The sequence below is a fragment of the Tenrec ecaudatus genome, chromosome 14 (assembly GCF_050624435.1).
Source record: "Tenrec ecaudatus isolate mTenEca1 chromosome 14, mTenEca1.hap1, whole genome shotgun sequence".
In the NCBI taxonomy this organism is placed as follows: domain Eukaryota; kingdom Metazoa; phylum Chordata; class Mammalia; order Afrosoricida; family Tenrecidae; genus Tenrec; species Tenrec ecaudatus.
The window spans coordinates 105,083,296-105,110,490 of NC_134543.1; the positions used below are offsets into that span (position 1 = coordinate 105,083,296).

Below are 27,195 nucleotides of genomic sequence, written 5' to 3' on the forward strand. Positions count from 1 at the left end.
GATCACAAGGATCTTAGAACCCCCTCCCAGGGGGACAAATAATGATGGAGGACGATATAAGATATGGAAATAATAATCTATAACTTATCAAGGGCTCATGAGGATGGGCAGGGGAGGGAGGGGGAAAATTGGGTAGCTAATATCGGGTTCAAATGGGAAGAGAATATGCTTTGAAAATGATGGCAGGATATGTGCAAATATGCTTGACACACTGGATGAATGTATGGATTGTGAGGAGATGTAAGAGTCCCCAATAAAAGTAATAAATAACTTACTTAAAAACAGTGGTAAGAAGGAAATTAAAATAACAATGGAAAAAAGTTTTGAGAGGTATGACTTAAAGTACGGTGATCATTGAAGGTCATCATGAAGGTGCCTTTGAGAAACTATCTGAAAGATAAGCTCCATCTTACTATCTGGGGTCATGTGCAGGCAGGGGAAACAAGTGTAAAGATCCTCAGGCAGGACAATGCCTGTTAAGGGCATATTCTAGGAAGAGTAATCTACCTACAAGGAACGGTGACGTGAGTACAGGAGTCTTAAGTGATGCACTCTCAGAAGGACGGAGGTGTAGTAAAGGTAGACAATGTGTGGATGCTACTGTCAGGACTCTCACTCTGAGTAAAACAGGGACAGCTATTGCAATTTTGAACAGGGACGTTAACATGCCGACAGCACTGCTCTGTAATGCCGTAAGTACGTCTTAAGATCAAATATGACCGAAGGTTTGATCAACAGAATACGTTATCATTTGATTTCTTGACTGCTGCTTCCATTGGTATTCATTGTGGATCCAAGTGAAATAAAACCCTTGACAACTTTAATATTTTCTGCATTTATCTTGATGGTCCCTATTTATGATAGGCCCATAAAAGAAAAAAAAATACTGTCTCAGAAACTCATAGGAGCAGTTCTGCTTATGAGATCAAAGATGATCAAAAGGTGAACTACTGCCTAAAAACGTCCTGAGGCTTTTGATTTTAGTTAGCAGGCAGACACTTGTTAGCCTATACGTTTTATTTCCCGTACCATGCTAAGAATTCTTTTGTGGGATTCTTTTATTCCTTAATTATATAAATGGGTCAAAAAAGCATGTTTCATCTAGAAAAAAATTATTCCAACCATGAAATGCTAAACAGGTTTTCACTGAGCTTAGATTTCCTGGTATGTTAACTCTAGCCCTAGGGCAGAAGTAATAATTGTCCATTTATGTGCCCACATTTCTGACTCAAGTTCAGGCTCTGGGAAAAAAAAACGAAAATGAACAATCTCATGTGATTATGGGAAGTCTCAGCGGTGAGGAAATCTAAAATTTCTCACAAGTTTTCTGTGGGTGGTCTCTAATCCTACCTGGACATTGCTTTTCTGTAGGTTTCTCTGCATGAGTCCAAACCTCACAAAGCACCTTCAAATGCTGGGCTGCCCAGTGTCCCACATATGGCAATAGTTTGGATACCATATAAATACCATCAACTCAAGACCCAAGTGCTGTGATTCCCCCGTGTGTCCTCCAGTCGGTAGACTAAATAGCTGGACTTTAGGTAGTTTTCCGCTTCTTGGCAGATGGCCGCTCAAATACATCTCGGACTCCAGCTGCTTTTTGTTTAAAGAACTTTGTGTTCTGGGCGCTCTCTTGACCCCAAGCTGAGTCGAAGGAGGTGGTGTCTTGATCCACAAGGTGGGTGTATTTGGTGCGGCCTGAGCGTCCAAAGTTCTTAACCTGAGGAAAGGAGGGGTGATGAATACCCCACGTAATGACCATGCCCCAGCCCTTTCCTGTTAGTGAGGCCCCACATACCTGCATGACTTTGGGAAGAATGGTTTTATTGAAATGATCTTCTAGAGTAGGCGCACTGAAATCTCTCTTGTATACTTCTTCATCTTCATCCTGGAGAAGATAATCTTATCAGTTTCATGGTTTTATTTTCCATATTCTCAACTAAAAGTTTATTAAATGTGGGAGACAAAGAAAGCAAAGGCTATTGGACATCGTCTAGTTCGGGAGAGAATGCTTTTCCTGTTTCATCTTCCTAAGCACTGACATATTTTGGAGGCTACTATCCTAGTTCCATTCAGTCACACCTGTGACTCCCCAACCCAACTCACTGCTATGGAGTCAATTCTGACTCAGAGGGACTTGTAAGGACAGAGCAGAACTCCACACTGGGTTTCTAAGGCCTTACACACGCAGACAGCCTCATCTTTCTTCCACACAGCAGCTAGTAGGCACCAACTGCCCACCTTCTGATTTGCAGTTCAGTGTTAAACTGGGCACTTCAAGGCCTCTCAAATCCCTTTCCAAATTTGCCTCTTCTGATTTAAATTTTTATTAACAGGACCAACAGTTTCTCGCTGAAAATTGAGCATTCTATGCACACAAAGGGGCCACATTTTTGTTAATCTTATCCCTGGGTTCTATTTTTTCGTCTGGAATCAGCCTTACACTTGCTGGATTTATTTCCAAAACAACACATTACGTAATCTTGCTAAAAAAGCCTTCCACTCATTCTCTTAAATTAGCACAACTCCTCACTAGCTAGCAAGGCCGACTTGCTTTTTTTATCTTTCCTTGAAACTTCCTCTTACAGCTGATACTTAAAAAAATCATTTTATTGAGGGCTCATACAACTCTTATCACAATCCATAAATACATCCATTGTGTCAAGCATATTTGTTGCCATCATCATTCTGAAAACATTTTCTTTCTCCTTGAGCCCTTGGTATCAGCTCATTTTTTGTCCCCTTGCTCCCCCACCCATGAACACTTGATAATTTATTTAAAAAAATTTCATGTCTTACCCTGACTGATGTCTCCCTTCACCCACTTTCTGTTGTCGGTCCCCGTGAGGGGTTTTATGTAGATCATTGTGATCGGTTCCCCTGGCTTCCCCTTCCCCTCCTGGTATGGCTACTCTCAATACTGATCCTGAGGGGTTTATCTGTCCTGGAGTCCCTGTGTTTCCAGTTACAGCTGATACTTTCTGCCTCAGTTCTTGCTAGTCTACGCATCGATATCTTGTGTCTTCTTACCACTGAATGCTGTCTTACCAATCCTTTTCACTCTTTTGCCAACTACACCATTTCCCTCTTAAGAATTTGCAGTTCTTTACGCGCCTCCTTATACTGTGCATTTGCCTTAGCCCCATTTCAAGGTCGTGAATCTTCTGATGGCATAGATTATGTCTTTTCTAGGGTGTTAACCTGATCCTTAGACAGTAAATGCTCCAAAGATTATTTACCCAATGAAATCTAAAATGACTACTGAGACTAGTTTCAAATAAACACATTAATTAGCAAGAGCACATTATTATGATACAGATCATAAGCAAATATACATAAGAAATCAAAAATTGCACTGTCATGTGAAGGAAGGCTTTACGGAACTGCTGAGTCCCTGGTACAATGTGCTTTGGTAATATTCTTTTCCCGTCATGTACCAACATCCAATTTAAAGGCTAGAAGTTTAATTCCTAGGAGATCTACCATCTGGTTAGGGCCTGAAACTCCTCCTTAATCTACAGAACCTATTTCAACTTCACTCTTAGGCTCTCCTGGCCCAGATGCAAAACACCAACATTTGAGGACCCTTTTATGATGTATGTTAGCCAGCCATGCACTGCTGCTCTGAAAAAGCCTGCTGAAACCCTTCCGTAAAAATACTTCATGGTTGCTGAAGCAGTGTAAGAAAGAGTTGATAATCTCCACTGGTTTCAATCAAGCAAACTGCCTGGCCGAAAGGGATCATAATGTTTCTGTTGATCACACGGACTGAAATTACTTTCGGAAGGGAATAAGGAAATCCCCATTAAAATCTGCTTTCCACATCCTTGTCTTACCATGAAGAAGGCGCCCCGGTGGTAATATTTCTGGAGGAACTTGTATTTGCCCTTGACAGCTTTGTTGGTGATGACTTTGCCGTTTGCCCGCAGCTCAGCTCTCCTCTCTTCCTCAGTCAGGTTCCGCATGCGTTCAATTTCTGCCTTTTCTTTCTCGAGCCTGGCCAGGGAGTAAGATTATTTATTAGCATATTATTCCAGCGTCAAAAAGACCCAACGATCTGAAAATAACACAATCCCATCTTACTGCCTATTAGGAATCAACACCAGGAGTTCTTCAATTAAAAAGGTAAGGCAGACAGACATATGTTTGGAAGTTGTTTTCAGCTTTTGGGGGGTTGAAGCACACGACTACACTTCACTTTTGCAACATTAACTATTCCTCTCATCTAAAAATCTCTTTTGGTTTAACAACAAAAAAAAATCAAAGGAAATTTATAGTAATCAGTGAGACCGCTGGTATTCTGTTAGAAACCATGAATATACTTACATGTCATAAATCATTAATTTGATCGCAGTAATTTTCTAGCCTTTGATTTCTTTTTGCTCACAGCTTTCTCCAGTAAGATGAACAGACCCAGACTTTGGCATATAACCTTATATAACCTTACAGCGTGCACAGATTTCTTCAGGCCCAGAATAAGTACGGAACCCTAGAAATGCAAGCTGAGGGCAGAGTTACCTGCTGAGAGCATTATGTTCTCATTCCAGCCATTTGCAGAAATGGACGATGGTGCACAGAAACAATTCTGTTCTAACACAGTGCACGCAATACATTACACCTAAGGGCCACAAATGCTTCCTGCCGTAACAATGCATACCTTTTTGCAATTTAACTGTGGGGCTTCTTTTCAGAGGTAAAGTTTAATCTTCTTCCCCCTTGAGCCCAAGTTGGCCTTGTGACTCACTTTGGCCAATATACGTGAAAGAAACAACGTGTGAGTTCTGGAATCTAGGCCCCGGCAAGTTCCCACTTTGGTTCTTCGAATGCTGCCCTGAGAGCGCTCTGAAAGGGCGTGTAGCACTGTAAGGAAGCCCAGCAACAACTGCACCTTCTCGCTCAGTCAGCCCTCCGGCTGGAGGCAAGTGCAAAAGCCCGGATGAAACCCACAGAGGAATGCTCAGCTCCCTAAGCTGTGGGAATAACACATTGAGGTGCTACACACCCATTACCAACTAGTTGCAGCCACCACTCACATTTACAAATAATCCTATCCAGTTATTGTATGCATTAATGACCTATCTTTGGCAATCATGAGTGCCAAGGTTTAAGGCTAGACAAACGCTGGCTGTGATAGTTAAGGTTAAATGTCAACTTGGCTGGACCATGTGGCCCCATGGTGTGATAGTTACATGCTAATGAAACCTGGCAGTTTTATGATGATGTAATCATCCTTTCCTTTTGTGATCTCATGTGGCCATCCCTTATTTCCACACAACACAGATTTCTGCCTGACCGACCTGGTCTTTGGTAGCTACCATGTCAATAAGTGAGGATTGAGCACCGTAAATTGTGTGTGTCTGACAGGAAATGAAAGGGAGTATTAGCTGGCACTCGTACCTTGGAGAAAGACTGGGTCAGCGTGTGTGTTACTTTTACTTGATTTCATAGTGACAAGAAATCTCTAGTTACAGGAAACTCATTTAGTCCACGGACAAGAAAACAAAGCCTCCTGCTCATGGCGACCCGTCAGAGCGGAACTGCTCCATAGGGCTTCCATGGGAGCGACCTTCACAGGCGCCAGTCGCTCGGCCTTTCTTCTGCAGAACCAATAGGTGGATTTGAACTGTCCACATTTAAGCTAGTAGGTGAGTGCAAAAGGTTTAAGCCAGTGGTTCTTAACCTGTGGGTCATTTGTAGGCTGAATGATCCTTTCACAGGGGCCGCCCGATTCATAACAGTAGCAAAATTACAGTTATGAAGTAGCAATGAAAATAATTTTATGGTTGGGGGGGGGTCACCACTACATGAGGAACTGTATGAAAGGGTCGTGACATGAGGAAGGTTGAGAACCACTGGTGTAAGCCATCCTCACCCAGCCCAGGACCCCCAAGAAAGTGAGACTGAAATGCAGTGGTTGTTTCAGACCTGCACTATCAGGAGCCTTCCTGATTAACAGCATTGACTTTAGGTTCAGCTAATACTCACGCTTCGCGATCCTCTCTGTCCCGCTTGATTCTCTTTAACTCCCGAACTTTCCATGCCTCATATTCCTCCTCATCGTTTTCGTCATCAGTATTGAGCGCATCCAGCGCAGCCAGGGACCGCTTATTCTCTTCCAGCTCCTTCTTAGTCTCTTCTTCTACCATCTGGACAGGCAGAGCACCTCACTTACCAGACTTCCTATAATTCTCTAACCCCATCGCCCGCTCGCCCCGCCCTCCAAGCCACTCCTCCTTCATGCCTTCAGGGTGTACTTGCGTCTCTCCTCAGCCATGCGCTTTGCCTCCTGCTCCAGCTCCTTCTGTTTCAGTGCTTCGGCCTCACGCTCCTGAACGGTCACTCGATCCTTCCTACAGCACAGAGGTCATGTCAGTGACCAAAAGCCCTGAAGAAGACAGCTCCTATATGATAGGGTTTTCCTCTATCCAGTCTCATCGGTTCAGAAACCAGCAATCAGTCTCTGGTTCTGTTAGACTTTCAAAGAGGCAGGGGTTGTAGGGAGGAGAGATGGGAGTCATCTCAGGTCTTTGGAACAGCAAAATTACTCATCTCAGAGAAGCGCCTGGATAGCCTCGAGGAGCTACTGGATTGTAGTAGCAGAACTCGAGCCGCTGGGAGAGGAATAGGACCTTGCTCTTGAGTTTAATTTTGTGCCTAAAATCATGTGCTATCTGTCTTCTCAGACAGGGGCAGATAGTGGCTCTGTAACGGGAAGGGCGGTGCGGAAACAAACCTAGGCTCTTCACTAACACCAGGCAACCCCAGGGCTGGGGCACTCACTGGGTGTAGGGCTTTCTCTGCGTGCTCAGGCTTCAGAAGAGCACGGGATAGAGTAAAGAAGCCCGTCAAGCCGGCTCATTCCGGGGTGGCTGCCAGGATACTTACTTGCGGATGAAGACTGGCTTCAGGCGGGGCTCCATCTCATCTTCACTGTCGGTGTACTCTTCGTACTCCGACTCTGACCCCGACTCCTCCCCAGAGCGCCCCTCGTCCTCCACCTCCATGACCTCCAGCTCGTCAGTTTTTCTCTCCTGTGCTCGCTGCCGCATCAGCCCTCGGCGCCGTTCTATTTCCTGTCAAGGAACACGTCTCAGCCAGTTCCTCAGAAGGCCGAGGCCCTCCAAGTGGCCTTTTGTTTTTCTCTATTCACATCCAACGAATTCTGATCTGGGTAAATTCAAGCCATCACCACTGTTTTCCAGTATCTTCCCAGCAATGACCCCCGACCTTGTGTTTCAGAAAGAACTGCCTCTCTTCCTTTGAACCTACCTCATCATCAATTTCTTCCTCCTCCTCTTCACTGCTGTCTTCTCGATCCACTCGCCAGGCATCTCCTTCTACTTCTGAGTCACTCTCTCCTACCACTTCAGGCTCCACTATTTTCCGATGTCGAGCCAGTCTGAAAAACAGTCATCTCTATGTTCACCAAATTTCACAAAAATGTGGGGCATCAACCCCACTTCCTTAGTCACGGAGCCCTATGCATGACATTGTATGGTTTCATTAATACTGAAGCCTTGTGATGTGGAAACTGAGGCACGGGTAAAAGAAATTAAACCAACGCATCAGAGTGCACAGTCAATTTGAGCCCTAAACAAGCTTAGGCTGTGGGTATCTCAGGCTCTCACAGGCCAGCCCGCTTTTGTGGTTCCCAAACCGTGGGTGCACCTGCCCTAGGTAACACAGCAAACTCAAGGGGCACCGTGGGACTTCACATCCTTTCACTTCCTTACATTTTATTTTGTTGGTGAGAATACACAGTAAAACATACACCAAGCAACAGTTTTACCTGTATGTTTAGTGGCACTGATTACACTCTGAGTTGTACAGCCATTTTCACCCTCCTCTCTCGAGCTGTTTCCCCCTAATTAACTCACTGCCCCCTAAAGATCCCTATCCAGTCTTTTGAGTTGCTCTGGTCTCATCTCCCCCCGCTGCCAATTCTGGCTCCTCATGACCCTAGTGGACAGAGTGGAAGCCCTGTGGGTTTCTGGACTGTCACACTGAACAGAAGTCAACAGGCTTGTCTTTCTCCCTCAGAAACAGTTAGCAGCCTACCATGCGGCCCACTATACCACAGGTCATTCTCAGCAGCATAACGCTCAAGGCGGAGCTTCCTAGTTAACCTAAACTAAAACATTATTATGTTTTAAAGACTAACTCAGGACACACACACACACACTCTCTCTCTCTCCCAAACTTTTATTTGTGAGTTATGTGGGGGTTTGGAGCCCTGGTGGCACAGTGGTTACGTGCTGGATTGCTAACTGCAAGGTCAGCTGTTTGAAACCAACAGCTGCTCCATGGCAGAAAGGGCTTTCTCCTCGTATAAAGAGTAAGTCTCGGAAACTCACAGGGGCAGTTCCATAGGGGCCTTTGAGTTGTCCTGTAGGATCACTGTGAGTTCGCAGAGTCTCCACGGCAGTGCGTTTGCACTTCAGATCCTCATTTATGTATTCAACAATTTAGACAGGCTATCAAATCTCCCAATAGCTTGCCCTATTTACCCTTTTAAAAGCTTCTCCATCTTATACAGCGGTTCTCAACCTGCGGGTCGAGACCCCATTTGGGGATCGAAGGACCCTTTCACAGGGGTCGCCTAAGACCATCAGAAAACACGCATTTCCGATGGTCCTAGGAACCGAGACACCACTCCTCTATCTGTCCCCAGGCGGGTCTGCCTACATGCAGATACGCCCACCTACGTGTACCCGGCGTGAAGACTGTTACCCACGCTACACCATGCTTCAAGACAAAATTTCATTGATTTGTCATTAGAAATAAATATTTCATAATAGGTAATTACATATTGTTTGTGATTAATCACTATGCTTTAATTATGTTCAATTTCTAACAATGAAAATACATCCTGCATATCAGATATTTATATTACGATACATAACTGTAGCAAAATTAGTTATTAAGTAGCAACAAAAATAATTTTATGGTTGTGTGTTCCTCATACAATATGAAGGGTCGTGGCATTAGGAGGGCTGAGAACATCACTTTCCCCTTTACTCTCGTGACCACCTGTCTACCCTCTAGCCTTCTCTTTCCCTCCCACCCTGGTAGCCATCAAAGGCTGTTTCTATTGGAAACCAAGCCCCGCCGTGATTCTTTCTAACAGCGCTCTCACACAAGGTTTACCCGCCTCACTCAGCACAATGTCCTCTAACCATCCCTGTCACGAGGCGCTTCAGTCTCATCTTTCGGTAACCATGTGTAATGTTCCACTCCATGTACCAAACTTAACTCATCCATTTTTCAACTGTGAGGAATTTAGCTTGTTTCCATCTTACCACTACCGTGACTAGTGCTACGATGAACATGGGTGTGCATTTATCTCCTTGTGCTACATCTCCTTCTCTCTCTAAGGAAGGGGGGGAACCTTTCTTCTGCCAATGATCATTTGGATCTTTAGAACATCATTTGTGGGCCATACTGGTCAAGATTTGAATGAACTCACCCATAATGTGATGGCTGGAATGGCTTCTCTTTGGTGAGGTGGGAATGATTGTGCTGGTCTTACACAGCCCACAGGCTGGACATTGCTCACACCTGTTACAGGGCGTGCTGGGTCTCAACGTATTTCTATCTCCAGCTGTCTATGTCTATGTCCTATCAGCAGTCTATGTGGGCTCCAATCTCTCCACACCCTCTCTAGCACTTACTTTGAACTTTGCTGCCAATGCTAGTGTGAGGTAATATTTCATTGCGTTTGGAACTGCACTGTTTGGATGACAAGCATTTCTTCAAGTTTATTGGCTACCTGTCTGTTCATGTCTTCTGCCTATATTTTAGTTGAATTACTTGCCTTTTTCTCATTGAAGGGTTGCAGTTTTCTATAGATTTCAATGATAACAGTCCTTTGATATACCATTGCCATATATATATGTATTACTGCACGTAAGTGTCTTAGTATTAGGAGGTCTCAGTCATCCAGTTTGTCTTCTGTGTTTTTCTTTATGTTTGACAGTGTATTTATGACATGTTTTAGGGCTCTATATTTTCATTGATCTTTATGGTTCTAGGGTTTACATTTAGTTCTTCAAATCGTCAAGTTGGTTTTTTATAGAGTGAGGAATGGGTCCTGTTTCATCTTCTGCTAATGGAAATTCAATTTTGTCAGCACCATTTGTTGAAATGACTACCTTTCCCCCATTTAATCTTTCGGTAAAAAAAGCAGTTGTCGTTAGGTGGATGGATTGATTTCTGGGTTCTCTGTTGTCTCACTGGTCTCTCTCCTTGTACCAGTCTGAGGCTGTTCAGACCACCATAGCTGTGGAGGAGGTTTTGAGGAAGGGAAGGGGTCTTTTACTCTTGCTTATATAGAGTTCAGTCCTTATCCCGGGTCTCTCTCGTTTCCATATAAAGTTGGCGATCTAGTCTTTCTATTTCTTTAGAAACAGATTAGAGCTGTGTTATCTTTACACAGATTGCTTTAGGTAGTACTGATATTATCCAAATGTCTTCCTATCCATGAACATGAAGCTTCCTTCCTTTATGTGGGTCTCTACTAGTTTCTTGCAACCCTTTTTGTACTTTTCTTTGTACGTCTTTCATTTCTCTGGTTAGGATTTTCCCTAAGTGTTTTATCTTGTGTGTGACTATTGTACAGTATTGTTTTCGTGATTGCTTTGCAGAGTTCTCTTCATTTGTATACAGGAATTCGATAGATGTTTTGGTATTTTGATTTTATACCCTGTCACACTGTCAACGCTTTCAATTATTTCCAACAATTTCCTTATCTTCTCTCTGGGGTTTTCTACATATAGAATGCTATCATTTACAAATAGTTTTATCTCTTCTTTGCTAATTTGGATGCCTTCTTTCTGTTGTCTAAATAGAATGAACAAGCACTCTAGTACAGTGGTTCTCAACCTGTGGGTCGTGACCCCTGGGGGGGGTTGTCGAACGACCCTTGCACAGGGGTTGCCCAACTCCTAATAGTGGCAAAATTATAGTTATGAAGCAGTAACAAAATTTTATGGTTGGGGAGTCACCACAACACAAGGAACTGTATGAAACAGTCTTGGCATTAGGAAGGTTGAGAACCACTGCTCTAGTACAATAAGTGTCTAAGAGGGTATCGTGGTTTGGTTCTAGTTCATAAGGGGAATGTTTTCAGTTTCTTCTCATTAAGTGAGATGTTAACCATTGGTTTTGTGTGTATGACCTTGAGAATTCCCTATTTTTGCTAAAGCCCCACCTCTCTCCCAACCAGGCATGGGTGTTGGATTTCATCAAATGCCTTTCCTGGATCAACTGATATAACCATGTAGTTTTAACTTTATTCTATAGAGTGGATTATATTGATTGTATTTCTAATGTTGTTATTCTTGCATACCTGGTGTGAATCCCACTTCTTTTTTTTAAATGTATTGTGGTAGTTACATAAGTCAATCTGAGAGTATTAAGAATGAAGGGGTAGAGACTAGCCTGTTAATCAGGTCACAGCCTGATGGCCTCATTTGGAGGCACTAAGGAGATAAATAGCTTGCTGGAGGCAGGACACATGCAAACTCCCTGCGAGACATTGCGGACAATGAGCCACATGGAGTTACGCTGATGGCAGCCAGAGTCCTGAGAGCTGGAGAAGCCACGTGGAAACCCCTGCCAGCACTGAGATGCTTCTATCACTACTGGATCCACAAGACTTTCCATCCATGGGACTTCCTGCATTTGGCATCATTGCATGGCTGCATGAGTCTAAAGAGGAATTTATGGACTAGTATTGGACATATGGGTTAAAGTAGGACTTATGGACTTGATCCGGGCTGGATTGTTTTTTCAATATCTAATTGCTCTTGTATATAAAGCTCTTTCTTATACACATGAGTGTCTATCTGGATTTGTTTTTCTAGTCAACCCAGGCTAACACAATTGTTTTAAAACTGTTTTGTTGGATTTTATTGAGAACCTGTACATCAATGTTCATAAGGAATACTAGTTTGTAATTTTCTATTCTGGTAATGTCTTTGCCTGGTTGTAGTATTAGGTGTAGTATTGTAGTGATGTAGAATAATACCGAAAATACCACGACCACTAAAAGGACAAACCATTTGTCTTGGAAGAAATACTGCTAGAGTGCACTTATAGGCAAGGATGTTAAGACTTCGTCTTACACATTTTGGATATGTTGCCAGGAGAGACAGTCCCTGGAGGACATCGTGTTTGGTAGAGGGGCAGCGAAAAAAAGGGAATGCCCTCAAGGCGATGGACTGCCACAGTGGCTGCAACAATGGGCTTAGCAAAGGAACAATTGTGAGAATGGCGCAGAACCAGCCGGCTAGGGTTTGTTCTTTTGGGCATTGGGTGACTATGGGTAGGAGCTGGCTTGATGGTAACTAACAAGCATAAATAAGGGTTAGGCACACTTCACAAAATAAGTTTGGGAGCCTGCCATCTTTTTCTATATTCTAGAATGGTTTGTATAGAAGAATTGGTGTCAATTCTGCTGAATTCCCTGGTGCACTTGTCTGGTCCCAAGTATTGTAGCTTGAGGGTATTCATTGGGTACATAGCTATTTATTATGGTTATATCTTCTTGTTCAATCGTCTCTCTAGCTATACATAAGACCCTTCTTTCATGATGGATTTTGCCTTCAGATCTATCTTACCAGAGATTAATGGTCACTCTTGCTTTTGCTTTTAAATTGGTACTAGCTTGATACATTTCTTTCACCCTTTGAATTTTAGTCTATTTTTGTCTAAGGTGTGTTTCCTATCAGGAACAGAGTGAAGAGTCCTGTTTGCTTATCCATCTGTTACTCTCTCCCTTGTGACGGATGCATTTAATCCATTTACATTCACTGTTATCATTAACTGGTATGAATTTATTAGTGTCATTTTGCTTTTTTTGATGGTATTATTGGTTTGTTTTTCCTTATAATTTTCTGCAGAGTTTTGTCTGTCTTTGCGTGTCATTTTCACTTTGATGTCATTATAACACTTACATAGGTCTTTGTGCTTACCTTTTAAAATTCTGGATGAGGTTTCCCCACATTTTCTGAAGCTGTCTTATTATTTTCCTCCCAAGTTTGAGAAAGTTTTCCCTCTTACAAACAACTCAGCTTCCTCTCCATTAGTGTTTTGTGTCTACACTATTCCTGAATTGTCTTCAGTTTGGAATGATCTCTGGCTCCCTATTTCTGTTCTGGTAATCTTGCTTTAGTGGTCTGATTTCTGGATGGGCGTGTCCTGTATGCTGATGTCAGGGAGACATCTGTTGTTGAGTCGGTGTCCGCAGACGTCCCCCAGCGATCTCTGTCAGTCTAGTCCTTATCTCCCCCACTGAGAGCACCTGACACTAGCTTTCTGAAGTCCTTTTCTGACCACTCTAGTGCTTCCTTCTCCAGGGGGTCCTCCGACTATTAGTCCCTTATTTGTGGCAATTCTGTCTTGTTTCTCTGCATGAACACAAATTGCTGTCTCTAAGACACTATGCCGTTTGTTATTTTTATTGATTAGGTGGAAATGGAGTGGGAAGTAGTTTCCACCTGCTAGTTTTAGCTATAGAATGTGAGGGGGTGGGCTGGATAGCATCAGGACAGTTGGCTCCATCAGGTGGTTTGGGAAAGAAATAACACCAAACCAAACCAAACCAAACGTGCACACCAATAACAAGACCCACCTCCCTCAACACCCAAGCCCGAACCTACGCTGCTTTCTCCTTTCTAATCACCAGTGTGTGCTTGTCAAGGGACTGACCGGGGTGCCCCAGGAGGCCTGCAACCTTGGGTATACCAGGATGAGAGTTGCTAACTTATTCTGGTCCACAGAGGTCTGAGGGGAACAGGAGCGGGCTCTATCCCTACTGTCCTGTTGTCTCTCCACTTGTGGTTTACCCAAACAGCAAAGAAAAGGGAAAAAGCCAAATACCGAATTCCAAAATCAGAACAACTAGATGCTTTTTCTCAAGGCCCCCTCCTGCGGTGAGATCACTCTGAGGTGGCCAGGGGTCGTGGGCACCAGGGATGGTTCTACCCTGTTTTGTGTTGTCAGCCAAAAGCAAGAAGGGAAAAAAGAAAACAAATTGCAAGAAGGGATAAAAGCAAGATGAGGGGAAAATCAAACAAACAAACAAAACCCTGTCACCATTGAGACTGCTTTAGCCCCAGGCTGCCGCTGTCCTGAGCCTTTGTGGGAGCAGAGGCGGAGGGGGAGCTGGATTACAGCTACCACCACTGCACATGGTGTCCGAGCGAAGCTATAGGCCCATATCCTCTCTGGGCCCCAGGGAACTGTGGGAAACCTGTTCTCATTCAGCCACGCTTGTATTTGCTGCCTGGGTTGGGTGGTGGTCTCCACTTTCGGAGCTCACACACTGCCCCGGGAGTAATAGTGGGGAGTACTGTCATCTTATCAGTGGACTAGGTCAAATCTCGGGTATTTCTTTGTTTTACCAGTCAGTTCTTCTGGTCCCATAAAGAAGGCAGTCTACACATGGCCGCCCCACTATGAGACATGGCATCCCTCACTGACCCATAGCTCCACAGGGGACAACACTGGGGACACAGCGTGGGAATTCCACCCGATCTGATCCCACCACACCGAGGCAAAACACTAAGGGCATGCAACAGAACAGCAAGGAAGTCCCCAGGGAATACCAAAAACAGACTTTGGGGTCAGGGCTTGGTGCCCCATCAGACTGGACCAGAAAACACTCCTAAAGACTAACAAACAGTCCTTGAACTAACTACAAGCTTTTATTTCTTGTTGTGTTTTTGTCATTTGGTTTGTTGTTTTGTTTTCTTTTGTTGCTTGGTTTTGCTCTGTCTTGTTTTTGTGCATGTTATTATCTCTGTGCATGATATTATCTCTGCAGGTCTGTCTAAATAAGATAGGCTGGATGAACACTCTGGAGAAAACAACAGGACCGACAGTTCTGGGGGGACATGGGAGAAGGGGAGGTGGGGGGAAAGGTAGTGGTGTTAACAAACCCAGGGACAAGGGAACAACAAATTATCCAAATTGGCGGTGAGGAGGGTGTAGGAGGCCTGGTAGGGCGTGATCAAGGGTAATGTAATCAAGAGGCATTACTGAAACCCAAATGAAGACTGAGCATGATAGGGGGACAAGAGGAAAGTAAAAAGAGGAAAGGGCATTTACAGAGATCTAAATAAAAGCATGCAAATATGTAAATATATTTACATGAGGATGAGGAAATAGATCTATGTGCATATATTTATAGGTTTAGTATTAAAGTAGCAGGTGGACATTGGGCTTCCATTCAAGTACTCCCTCAATGCAAGAATACTTGGTTCTATTAAACTGGCATCCCATGATGTTCACCTTCCCAACACACTCGCTGAAGACAGTGCAGATGCATAAGCAAATGTGGTGAAGAAAGCTGATGGTACCCAGCTATCAAAAGATATAGCGTCTGGCGTCTTAAAGGCTTGACGGTAAACAAGCAGCCACCTAGCTGAGAAGCAACAAAGCCCACATGGGAGAAGCATTCCAGCTTGCATGATCACGAGGTGTCAAAGGGATCAGGTATCAAAGAACAAAAAATCATATCATTATGAATGAGGGGTTGTGCAGAGTGGAGACCCAAAGCCCATCTATAGGCAATTGGACATCTCCTTATGGAAGGGTTTCAGGTAGGAGACGAGCCAGTCAGGGTGCAATGTTGCAAGGGTGCAATGTAGCAACGATGAAAAATATAACCTTCCTCTAGTTCCTAAATGCTTCATTCCCGCCCCCGCCCCCCCCACTATAATGATCCCAATTCTATCTTACAAATCTGGCTAGACTAAAGGATGTACACTGGTACAGATAGGAACTGGAAACACGGGGAATCCAGGGTGGATGACCCCTTCAGGACCAGTGGTGAGAGTGGTGATACTGAGAGGGTGGAGTGGAAAGGGGGAACCGATTACCAGGATCTACATATAACCTCCTCCCTGGGGGATGGACAACAGAAAAGTAGGTGAAGGGAGACATCGGACAGGGCAAGATATGACAAAATAATAATTTATAAATTATCAAGGGTTCATGAGGGAGTGAGGGAGGAGCGGGGAGGGAGGGAAAAATGAGGAACTAATGCCAGGGGCTTAAGTGGAGAGCAAATGTTTTGAGAATGATGAGGGCAATGAATGTACAAATGTACTTGACACAATTGATGCATGTATGGATTGTGATAAGAGCCCCTAATAAATGATTTAAAAAAAAAGAAAGCAGTCTAGTCTTTCATGGAGGCAATTAGTCCTCCATGCCACATCCTCTTTTCTTGTTCCAGGTGAATAAAGGCCAGTTATTGTGGCACTGGAGTATTTTTAAAAGCTCAAGGCTACCCACAATTTCAGTATTAAGTCTCACTACATTCTTTCAATTGTGCTTTATCTTCATGAAACTTTTTTGTAAACCAACATGGCATAGGAAATGAGTGGGGGTATCCAATCTGATTCCAAAGTTTTGAGTATTTGAAACCCAATCCAACCCAACCCACAGCCAGCAAGTAGATTCTTTCTCATAGTGACCTTGTAGGGCAGGGTAGACCTGTCCGTAAGGGTCCCAAGGCCGGACTCTATATTAGAACAACGTGCACCCCTTCTCCCATGGAGTGGCTGGTGGGTTCAAACTGCTGACATCTCAGATAGCAGCCGAGCACTTAACCACCGCACCACCACAACTCCTTTGTATCCAATAGGTACTCAAATCCTATTAGCTAATCACTGTGCTATTAATGAATAATGACTCGAAACAGAAAACACATGGTGGAAGTGGGATAAGCAGTGTTCCATTGTGGAGCTTACAATCAATGAGTTGAGACAAAATATGTATAAGAATTGTTGAATGGAAAACTTTCCTGCTCTATAACCTTCACCCAATTCAAAATAAAAAGGTAAAAAGATAATGAAATAATTTGTCCTTTTATGTGTATTTTTTCCCCCAACGACTATATTGTTAACACATAAGTACCTAGGCAATTAATATTTTGAATCTAATTACAATTAACCCTTGAAATCTGCAATGTGGACAGAAGGGTGCTCACCTCCCCTCATTGAAAAACACAGAACCATCTGACTGAACTGACCAGGTCCACTCATGCGGTGTGATGGTAATCACCCCCACGAGGAGCTGTCTCTCCAGCACAGATAGCTGCTCACATGGAAATGATCACAATCCATACAGACCTTAACGGTGTCAATCCATACAGACCTCAACGGTGTCAAGCAGTGTACATTCACTGCCCTCATCATTCTCCAAACCCTTGCTCTGCACCTAAGCCCCTGGCATCAGCTCCTCCTCCTCACAAGGTGTTTTAAGCAGACATTTTACAACACTGGAGCTCATTGCAATGGCAGTAGGGAAGAGTCCACATGCTAGCAGCCCATACCGTTCAAACTGTGTTGTTTAATAGTCAACGCGACGTACTTAAATGGGAATATTCTGGCCAGTGTGTACTGAAGAAGCTTGGAACCTCTGGTTTACTCTGTAAGGCAGTGCCTCAGTCAATATATGAAATATGAAACCTTCTTTGGGAGCTCTCTCCTACTGGAGACCATATATCTGGCATCCTTCTACTTCATTTTACTTTCCTTTCAATAGCCTTTAGAAACAAGAGATAAAATCAATGACTCACATTTTATAAAACGTCTTACAACAAAAAACAAATCCCAACAAATCGACTAACGGTCTGTTTCCTAGACCTTTAGTGAATTAAATAAGACCTTTGGGCCTGAGGTCACCTGGAGTTTTCTGAAGCTGCCACCTACCAGCTATATCGTTTTCACCATGCTTTTATTTAATCCCTTTGTGCCTTAGACACCCATGTTTAAAAGGTAACAGTATCTACTTGCTAAAAGGCCACAGCATGGATTAGAAGTAGGACTGTAATATACTTGGTATAGTGCCCAGCACGTAGTTAGTATCTCTAGGCTTAGCTATTCTTCTTCTTCTTGGTTAGCCTGTAGGGGTTCAAGTACAGCAAAATACAGCCAAAGTCATTACCTTTCTTCGACATCTTCACTAATACGGTTCTGCAAGCGCCTCAGGCGAGGATCACTGGATGAATCTTCTTCCTGTTCCTCAGGCTCTGCCTCTTGTTCCTTGGCTTTCTTAATGAACTGAAATTCTTCATCCTCCTCATCCGATGACTCCATAGGAGCATAGTCTGGCCTCTTTCCTGACACATAGCGTTTCACCTTCACTTTTTCCATGGAAATCTCACCTGCGTGACAAAGATAACATTATAGTTCACTAGTCTCTTTCCCAAAGTCCTTCAACCCTGGGCTTCTACGGGCAGAGGCCAGTATTCTCCGTAGACAAGGGTCTGAGCAGAAGAGGAGAGCTCGTACATCATCTGTTCACCTAATGGTGTTTTCCTACCAAACTAAGTGGAGAGAGGGCATCGCAGGGAACACCAACACGAATTATAATAAGGCCAGCAGGAACACAAGGAATTGGAGGAAAATAGGCAGATAAATGGCTTAAAAAATAAATAAGACCCCCCACAAAGTAATTAAATAAGTCATTTAAACAACCAGATGGCTATTATCTTACGCATACTATTTTTTGTAGCAATGCCCGGCCCTAGTGAGTTGAGTAGGAGCATACAATTAAAACGCTGCTTGGTCATGCTTTCAGTTCTCTCTGTAATTTTTCACGGCAGTCTTTATAATATATGACTGCAAAACTCAATCTTTATCAAACCTAAAAGAGTAGGTGATCTATTATTACAAATAATTTTAATGAACAGAAAAAGAATTAGATTGAACCAATTCACTTTATGTGTATAACTTGATGGCTAAACTGATCTTTTTAAAGAAAAACTTTGGGTGGATTTCACTTAAGGCCATACACACAAAGGTTCTACACTTGATCTTAGCCAAAAGACCGAGAAGCGATTCACACAAAGGTCCTAAATTTCACAATTTATCCTAGCAATGTTAAAAAAAGAAGAAAGAATAAATGAGAATTCCCAAGCCATCATAACTTGGTAGAATTTATTAGCCCAGGACTGAAAGGATGGCTTAACCTTATAAAAATTGAAATGCCATTCATCATACTAAGTAACGGCATGTATTGCTTTATGTATCTATTACTTAAATGTTAGTTTATATGTAATGTTCCAATCCCTAAAGGCAAATAAAGATTAGATGAAGAAAACATAATTTGTACACTGGCTATAAAAAATTAGAAAAGTTTACAGATGTAATTTACAATAGAACTGAATCTCCAATGTACCTAGAGATAAATTCAACAATGCTTCCTTTATGAGGAACAATCTCAATTGTACTGCAAGATAAAAATGAGTTAAATAAATGGGGAATTTCACTAGGTCCACGATGATGGCTGTATTGTATTGAGTTAATCTAAAAATCTACTCATGTGTAATTTGAATGCAATGACATTAAGTTTTCTCCAAGATGATTCTAAAACCACAGAGAAGATGAGAAGCTGAAGAAAAGTCAAGATAATTCTGAAGACAAAGCAGGAGTGGTGTTAGAATGATTTAAGCAGTGTGTCATTCACTTAGGTACACAGAGACCAAGAGAACAGAACAGAGAGCAGAAACACAAACCCACAGGAGAACTGGGTAGATAAGTGACATTAAAAATGAGAGGCAAATAGATGGGACTAGTCAACCGGAGAAGGGACTACCAGCTAATTTTAAAGTAGAAAGTAAAATTATAGTCTAACTCACTAACCAACCCCAGCCCCACATCAATCCATTAATTTGAGAACTATATTTTAAACATTTATATCCCCTACTGGATTTTAAACTCTGCAACTTAAATCCTGCTATATATAACTGCATTCAATTCTATTTCAAACAAACAAAGCCACTCACTGCCATCTAGTCGATTCCAACTCAAGTTGGTATAGTGCCCAGCATGTAGTTAGGTAGAACTGCTCCTGTGGGTTTCAGACAGTGAGGTCTCTATGGGAGTAGAAAGCCTCATCTTTCTCCTTTGGAGAGGGTGGCTGGTGGTTTGAACTGCTGACCTTGAGGTTAGTAGCCCAACTTGTGCCTCCAAGGGCCCTTACACAAACATTTAGACGTTAGAAAGAAACTTTATAACCTAAACAACTGTGTGATTTCAAAGCAGGAAAACTTTTTTTTGAACAATACAAAACTCCCTCACAAAATATAAAAGAGCAGTAAGTTGGATTAAGTTAAAGTTAAAACTATGTAACCAAAAGCTAAGACTTGATCATTTAAGTCAAGACAGTAAAAAAATAGTTGAAAACGGGGGGGGGGGGGGGGGGGCCGCGAGCGGGCGTGTAGAGGAGACTCAAAGCCTATCTGTAGACAATTGGACATCTCCTTACAGAAGGGGTCATAAGGTAGAGAGGAGGTCGGTCTGGGGGCAGTGTAGCACCAATGAAACATAGAACTTTCCTCTAGTTCTTTAATGCTTTTTCCCCCCACTATCATGACCTCAATTCTACCTTACAAATCTGACTAGACCAGAACATGTACACTGCTACAGAGAAGAGCCTGCAATACAAGGAATCCAGAACAGATAAACCCCCCCAAGACTAATAATGAGAACAGAGATACCAGGAGGGTAAGGGGAAGGTGGAGGGAGAAAGGGGTAATCGATCACAAGGATTGACATATAACCCCCTTCCAGGAGGATGAACAACAGAAAAGTGGGTGAAGGGAGACAGTGGCTGATGTAAGCTATGAAAATAATTTTTAATTTATCATTAGGGAGGGAAGATGGGGAGGGAGGGAAAAATGAGGAGCTGATATCAAGGGCTCAAGTAGAAAGAAAATGCTTTGAAAATGATATTGGCAACATGTACAAAATGCTTGACACAATGGATGAATGTATGGATTGTGGTAAGAGTTGTAAGAGTCCCAATAAAAGTATTTAATTAAAGAAAATACGGGAAAATACATTGCAGGTTAGGAATGTAAAAGATACAACTAAATAGTAAAGGGGCAAAGAAGAGGAACAAGTAACAAACAAGAGGAAACCCAGAAAGCCAATAAACACAAGGACAAGATGTCTAACCTGGGACGCACTGGGAAACAGGGAAATGTACATTAAAATGAGATACTGTCTCACACTTGTCAGATTGGGTACAAATTTTAAAATCTGATTATAATCAACTATGTGGATATACAGGTAAATACTCATATTCTAACAACCGACTTAAAAAATTTAGAAATAGGTTATAAAGTTAATGAAGAAATTTTAAGTCTGCTCTACTAAACTCACATGCGTATTCTAAAGAGATTTATTTTAAAAGTATATTTGCTCCACATTGTTTGCAATAGGAGGAAAACAAAAGAACACAATTGTCCCTCAAGAGGGAATAGATTAATTGGTTTAATTATAATTCTCAAAAGCAACGTTTTCTTTTCTTTAAGACATAAAAAAACACAAACAACAAAACCCCACTGCCATCTAAGGCATAGGTACTGTAACTTTTTAAAACAAACAAAAAAAGTATTCTAACATCTTTATTGGAAAAACTTGACTGCCATGTTTCTTTTTCCATTTGCACGCATTGTAATAATATCCATACTTTATGACTCAACTTAAATCCAACCTTTTTCTTTTTCTAAAAAAAAAATCATTTTATTGGGGGTTCATACAATTCTTATCACAATCCATACATACATCCATTGTGTCATCTGTACATTAGTTGCCATCATCCTTCTCAAAACATTTGCTTTCCACTTGAGCCCCTAATATTGGCTCCTCATTTTCCCCCTCCCTCCCCGCTCCCCACTCCTTCATGAACCCTCCATAATTCATAAATTATTTTGTCATATCTTACACTGTTCCACATCTCCTTCACCCACTTTTCTGTTGTCCATCCCCCAGGGAGGAGGTTATATGTAGATCCTTGTAATCGTTTCCCCCTTTCTACCCTACCTCCCCCTTCAGCCTCCAGGTATCGCCACTCTCAGCACTGGTCCTGAAGGGGTCATCTGTCCTGGATTCCCTGTGTTTCTAGTTCCTATCTGTACCAGTGTACACTCTCTGGTCTAGCCAGATTTGTAGGAATGAATTGGGATCTTGTTAGTGGGGGGAGGAATCAAGGCATTTAAGAACTAGAGGAAAGTTGTGCTTCATCATTGCTACCCTGCACCCTGACTGGCTCGTCTCCTTCCTGCAACCTTTCAGTAAGGGGGTGTCCAGTTGTCCACAGATGGGCTTTGGGTCTCCACTCTGCACTCACCCTCATTTACAATGATATGATTTTTTTGTTCTTTGATGTCTGGTACCTGATCCCTTTGACACCTCGTGGGCACACAGGCTGGTGTGCTTCCTCCATGTGGGCTTTGTTGCTTCTGAGCTAGATGGCTGCTTGTTTATCTTCAAGTCTTTAAGACCCCAGATGCTATATCTTTTGATAGCCAGGCACCATCAGCTTTTTCCACCACATTTGTTTATGCACACATTTGTCTTCAGTGATTGTGTTAGGAAGGTGTGCATCATGGAAAGCCAATTTAATAGAAAAAAGTGTTCTTGCATTCAGTAAGTACTTGAGTGGAGGCCCAATGTCCATCTGCTGCCTTAATACTAAATCTATAAATATATGCACGTGGATCTATTTCCCCACCATCCTGTATAAATGTATTTACATGTACATGCCTGTATTTAGACCTCTATAAATACCTTTTTGTCTCCTAGTTCTTTCTTCTATTTCCTCTTGAACCACTCTCATGCTCAGCCTTCATATGGGTTTCAGTAATTTCGTTCAGTTACATTGCCCTTGCTGAATCCCTACCACACCTCTCACACCTTCCTTGCCACTAATTTTGAGTCACTTGTTGCTCCAAATCCAACCTTTTCCAAAAAGCCTTCCCTGAAAATAAGCGTCTAAAACAAAATGTTGTCTCTGATTAACCCCTCTGAAGTGATTTCTTTCTCTGCCTTCCTAAAAGGCTCGCCTTATACCAGGTATGACAGGTACACAGGGCTGAAAGACTATCTGCATACTACTTGGAATGTGCCTTTTGCACGCTTTTCCTCAAGACACGAACTAGAACTGAGTAGGATGCTTATGGGCACTGTCTTACACAATTCTGTATTCAACTTAATAACCACAGTCAGTTGGTTGAAAGGCTAAAAAGTTGAATAAGATACTGATCCTGTCCCAAGAAGGAGGGGAGATAACTATGTTGATGTATTATAGAAGCTTAAACACTGCTATGAAGACCAAGACTGCAACCCGCCTAAGTGCCTGCAAAAAGTGAATTCTTGGAGGTAAGGGGCCGCAAAAGCCACAGGAACAAAACCAGACGCCAAGCAGGTTCCCTGGTTCCATCTCCCCTGGGTGAGTTCAGGGTGGGACAAATGGCGGGTCAGGTGTTAGGGGTGGAAAGGAGGAGGGGTTGGGGCGGTCGGCCAGGGCATGTTTGCAAGATGTTGGGGCAGGAAGAGGGAAAACGCCACCGTAAGGGGAGTCAGACAGTACCTTTCTCATTGCGGACTGGGACGGCCCCAGCCGTAGACTGAATAGGTGGTTGTTTCATGAGGGCGCTTGGGACCGACATGTTGAAGGCGGTGGCGGCGACTCCTTAAACCCGAATGATTCCAAACCGTGAACGGCAGCGTCAGCGAACAGAAAAAATCCTCTCGTTCCCCACAGCACTGGAGACAGCTGCGCGACTTAGAGAAACACTAGCCAGAGATAGACAAACCGGAAACGGGTGTTGAGAGGATTGTGGGAAGTTGGAGGGCGGAAGGCTGAGTCTGTTACTGCGCATGCCCGAAGGCTGCAGTCACGTCCTCGTTCTCGCAGGATTTGGAGCCCGCTTCTGGCGGGAAATTGCGAAGCCCAGCGGCGGCGGAGGTCCGAAGTAAAGTTTCGCTTGTTAGTTTGGTTTAAAGTCCGTGGAATGGTTTAATGATGAGTGAGAAACTGGGGAAATAGTTAAGATATTTTGTATTGTTGAAAGCCCAGAAGGATTAGGGTTGGCTCTGAATAGAAATCCTGTGTAGGTCCGTTGATGTGGCCAGGATGGGCGATGGTGTGGCATGGGGGGTAGTGATGTAGGCCCTAGCAAGGAGTAGATAAAAACTTCCCAAGAGACCTGTGTTGTTCCCTAAAATCTAATAATTCAGTTTTAGGCTTTTTTTTTTGTAAAGCCAGAAGGCTGTTTATTTTTTTAAATCATTTTTATTAGGGGCTTATACAACTCTTAGCACAACCCATACATCAGTTGTGTAAAGCACATCTGTACATTCATTGCCTTCATCATTCTCAACATTTGCTTTCCACGTAGTCCCCTAGTATCAGCTCCTCATTTATCCCCCTCCTGTCCCGCTTCCCCCTCCCTCCAATTTAGACTTTAACGTTAGTTTATGGAAGTACATTTTTGAGATGCTCCAAAGAAAGGCCTGGTGATCTAATGAAAAATAAATTACTGAAAACCTTGTGGAGCACAGTTGTAATCTGACATGAGGCACTTCTTGGCAACGATTTCTCCCTTGCAGTGTTCAGCCAGTTTATCACTCTGTAGAGTATGGCAACTTGATGAAAGGCTTATGTTCTCCATCTTGAATTCTATTTAGGAAGTCTTTAATAAGAACTTATACAATCACAACAGGGCAGTCCCAATTTTCTAGTTGGGGTCATGTAATTGAAGTTGGCCTCCTAGTTGAAGTCAGGGAAAAAGTTGAGGCTTTCTACTCCAGTAGTTACAGGCTCGGAAACTCATGGGCAGTTCCACCCCGTCCTGTAGGCTCACTATGAACTGGCATCGATTTGATGACAGTGTTTTGTTTCTTTTTTTAATTGGAAGTCGAAAACTTTTTACCAAAGAAAGGACATTATATGATGTGATGAGGGAGAGGGAACAATATGAGGAATGTCTTGAAGGGTGATGTCAAACAAGGACTAGTGAGGACCAAGTAACCACACAAGGGAAAGGTTGGGGCTAGAAAACAAGCTTAGACTTAGAATTCCCCCCACCCCCATGGGGTTTACAAGGTTGTAAACCTTGACCACAGCGGAATGGCACATTTCTTTTCTGCAGTGGTTAGTCACTCAAATGACCATCCTTTGGCTTTCCAGCCCAGTGTTTAAGCGTTTCTCTCAAGCTATAATAGACTTTTTTACCGAGTTTGTCAGCTCAAAGAATTATGCTGTTCAGCAGTGAATATGGTGGTAAGGTGATTGTTTTGCCTCGTGGTTATCCAGAGACTGGAAAAAAGGTTTAGTGAGGCTGTGACTATAGGAAATAGGATGTGCTAAAAACATATCTGGTTATTTTGTGATACATAATCTCTTTTTGCCAGGCTTAAGGCCATTTGATGTCATCATTAGGATCTTAGTTCACAGCTGGGCAGATGGTCAGGTCAAATTTAACCCAGCTTGTCAGCTCTTGGGGAAAAAAACGAAAATACTTCCCTTTCCTAGGAAGATGCCAAAGTAGCAATAGGGCATAAATCTCTGGTAGTGGGGTTAAGGAACCACGCAAGGCGGAAAAAGAGGCTGCATGCTGATTTCTATTCCTTTCCCCCTCCATTCTGTACCAAATCGAACGGAGTCTGAATGTTTTCCAAACTCCCAGCGCAAGGCAAGGTGCGTTTCCCGCAGTAGAGAAACGCCAGTTGTTTCTGAAAGTGAGATTCGGTCACCACGAACATTTAAAAAAAAAAAAAAAAAAAGAGGCTCCAAGGTACAAAAGTGGTTTCCACTACAATTAGCGCAGCCGCAAAGACTTTGCACGCTGGGGGGGGTGGGCGGGCGAGGGGGCGGCGGAAGGGCACGCTGGGGGGCGGGTCCCTCCGCTTTTAAGACAGCGCGTAACTGCACGCCCCCGCGGGCCAGCTGCGAGGGCGGCTGGGACTTCCGCCTCTCGCTCCGCACCCCGCCCCTGCCCCGCCCCCGAGGCACCGCCCTCCCCTCGAGGCCCCGCCCATCGCCTCGAGGCCCCGCCCCCCGACTCCCGCCACGTCTGGGCGGGAAGGTGCCGGCTGCCGAGCGGCGGCAACATGTCCGACCCCTGCTCCGCGGTCGTGGGGAAGGCGGCTTCCAGACGCAGTCTCCAGGTGAGCGTGAGAGACAAGGTGACACTCCCGGTGTTCGGAGCCGGTCTGAGGGACCGCTGGACGGTTCTGCCCGACGCCGACCCGGGAAGGCACGGGGCCCTTCGGGACTCTTGCCCCCTCGGACTTCACGCCGTTTGCCGGGCTTTTCGGGGGTGTTGCTTAAAAACAAACAAGCGGGGGTTCCCGCTGTGGTTTTCCTCTGTGGAAAACTAGGTCTCTTGCGTGGAGGGAGAGTTAAAAAATTTTTTTTTAAAAATCAAGTTTCAAGAACCTTTGAAATACGGTAGCAGGATCGTCTTAGAACTCCTTGGACTGGCCTGTCAGTTGCTTTTGCAGCAAATTTTACTGGGGAGTCTCATAAGTTATAGGCTGAACCTGGCAAACTTTTATGGACGAGAAATGTGTCCTGTATAATAAATAACGAATAAGCACCGGAATTCTGTTGAGCTTAACGAATGAGAGAGCTAGATTTTGGAGGTTTCCCTTATCGACTGTCAGTTTGGATTTCTGTTGGAATCACAGATTTGTTTACAGACCTCTGTTGGGGACACTGAGAAAAGCCTTAGGATCTGAGATTCTCATACTCGATTTTCCTCTTGCTCTGACTAGGTACTTGAATATAAAGAAAATCAAAACATCCCTTACGTCGCTCTGAGACCAATACCAAGGACACTTTTAGAAAAAACAGTTAAGAAGCACCTTGCTACCTTTTCACTCAGTAATGACAAGCTAGACCAGTTTAAGCGCCCCAGATACGTATTGGAAGAGGAGAAGTCTATCAATGTCATGCTGGGAAAGAAGATGGAGAGAAATAAAACTTGCAGAGGGATTTTAACCCTGAAGATGGAAACCGCAGCTACTGGGGCAGGATCCACTCTGCAGCTAACACCCTTAGATGCTTATTCTGAAAGTAAAAAGTCACAGTGCAAAAGCGCTTCTGAGGCAGCAGTTCTCAGCGAAGATGGAGAGAGCGATGACGATGCCCCAGCAGACCTGGTAAGAATTTAGTAGCTTATTCTAGGGCTTATCTATCAGGAGTCTCTGTAGCTTAGGTTATTTTATCTAAGTTTCCTTGAAAAATAATTTTTAAAATTTGAATACCTTGGTTATTAATGTTGTACTTGGTTTTTAGGCCTCAAGGACAGAATTGACAAAATCTCCACTCTGCTTCCCTTTACTCCTCAGCCTACGGCATAAACGTTTTCTCTTAAGGCAATAT

General features: G+C 43.4%; 2 protein-coding genes across 2 annotated transcripts in view; one reads left to right on the forward strand and one right to left on the reverse strand.

Annotated features, from left to right (window-relative positions):
* Positions 1–864: 864 nt before the first annotated feature.
* On the reverse strand, positions 865–23,644 carry MFAP1 (microfibril associated protein 1). The gene is made up of 9 exons (XM_075531875.1): positions 23,395–23,644; positions 17,959–18,178; positions 7,270–7,399; positions 6,886–7,073; positions 6,242–6,350; positions 5,986–6,146; positions 3,837–3,996; positions 1,799–1,888; positions 865–1,720 (listed from the first exon to the last, which is right to left on the reverse strand). The coding sequence occupies exons 1-9, from the start codon at positions 23,471–23,473 to the stop codon at positions 1,538–1,540; spliced, it is 1,320 nt and encodes a 439-aa protein (XP_075387990.1). The 5' UTR covers positions 23,474–23,644; the 3' UTR covers positions 865–1,537.
* A 2,226-nt stretch (positions 23,645–25,870) lies between these two features.
* WDR76 (WD repeat domain 76) overlaps positions 25,871–27,195 on the forward strand; it is a 33,925-nt gene continuing 32,600 nt past the window's right edge. Inside the window, exons 1-2 of the mRNA XM_075531434.1 lie at positions 25,871–25,976; positions 26,586–26,972. Coding sequence (XP_075387549.1) covers positions 25,920–25,976; positions 26,586–26,972 — 444 coding nt within the window. The 5' untranslated portion in view covers positions 25,871–25,919. The remainder of the gene's footprint in view (positions 25,977–26,585; positions 26,973–27,195) is intronic.

What these genes read in the sequence shown, in the direction of transcription:
- MFAP1 (XM_075531875.1), bottom strand. Translation starts at nt 23,473, where the DNA reads ATGTCGGTCCCAAGCGCCCTCATGAAACAACCACCTATTCAGTCTACG. An exon ending in GACAGAGAGGATCGCGAAGC is followed by an intron (nt 3,997 to 5,985) that starts GTGAGTATTAGC and finishes CTCCCTGGCCAG; the next exon opens with GCTCGAGAAAGAAAAGGCAG. An exon ending in ACCGGGGCGCCTTCTTCATG is followed by an intron (nt 1,889 to 3,836) that starts GTAAGACAAGGA and finishes TATCTTCTCCAG; the next exon opens with GATGAAGATGAAGAAGTATA.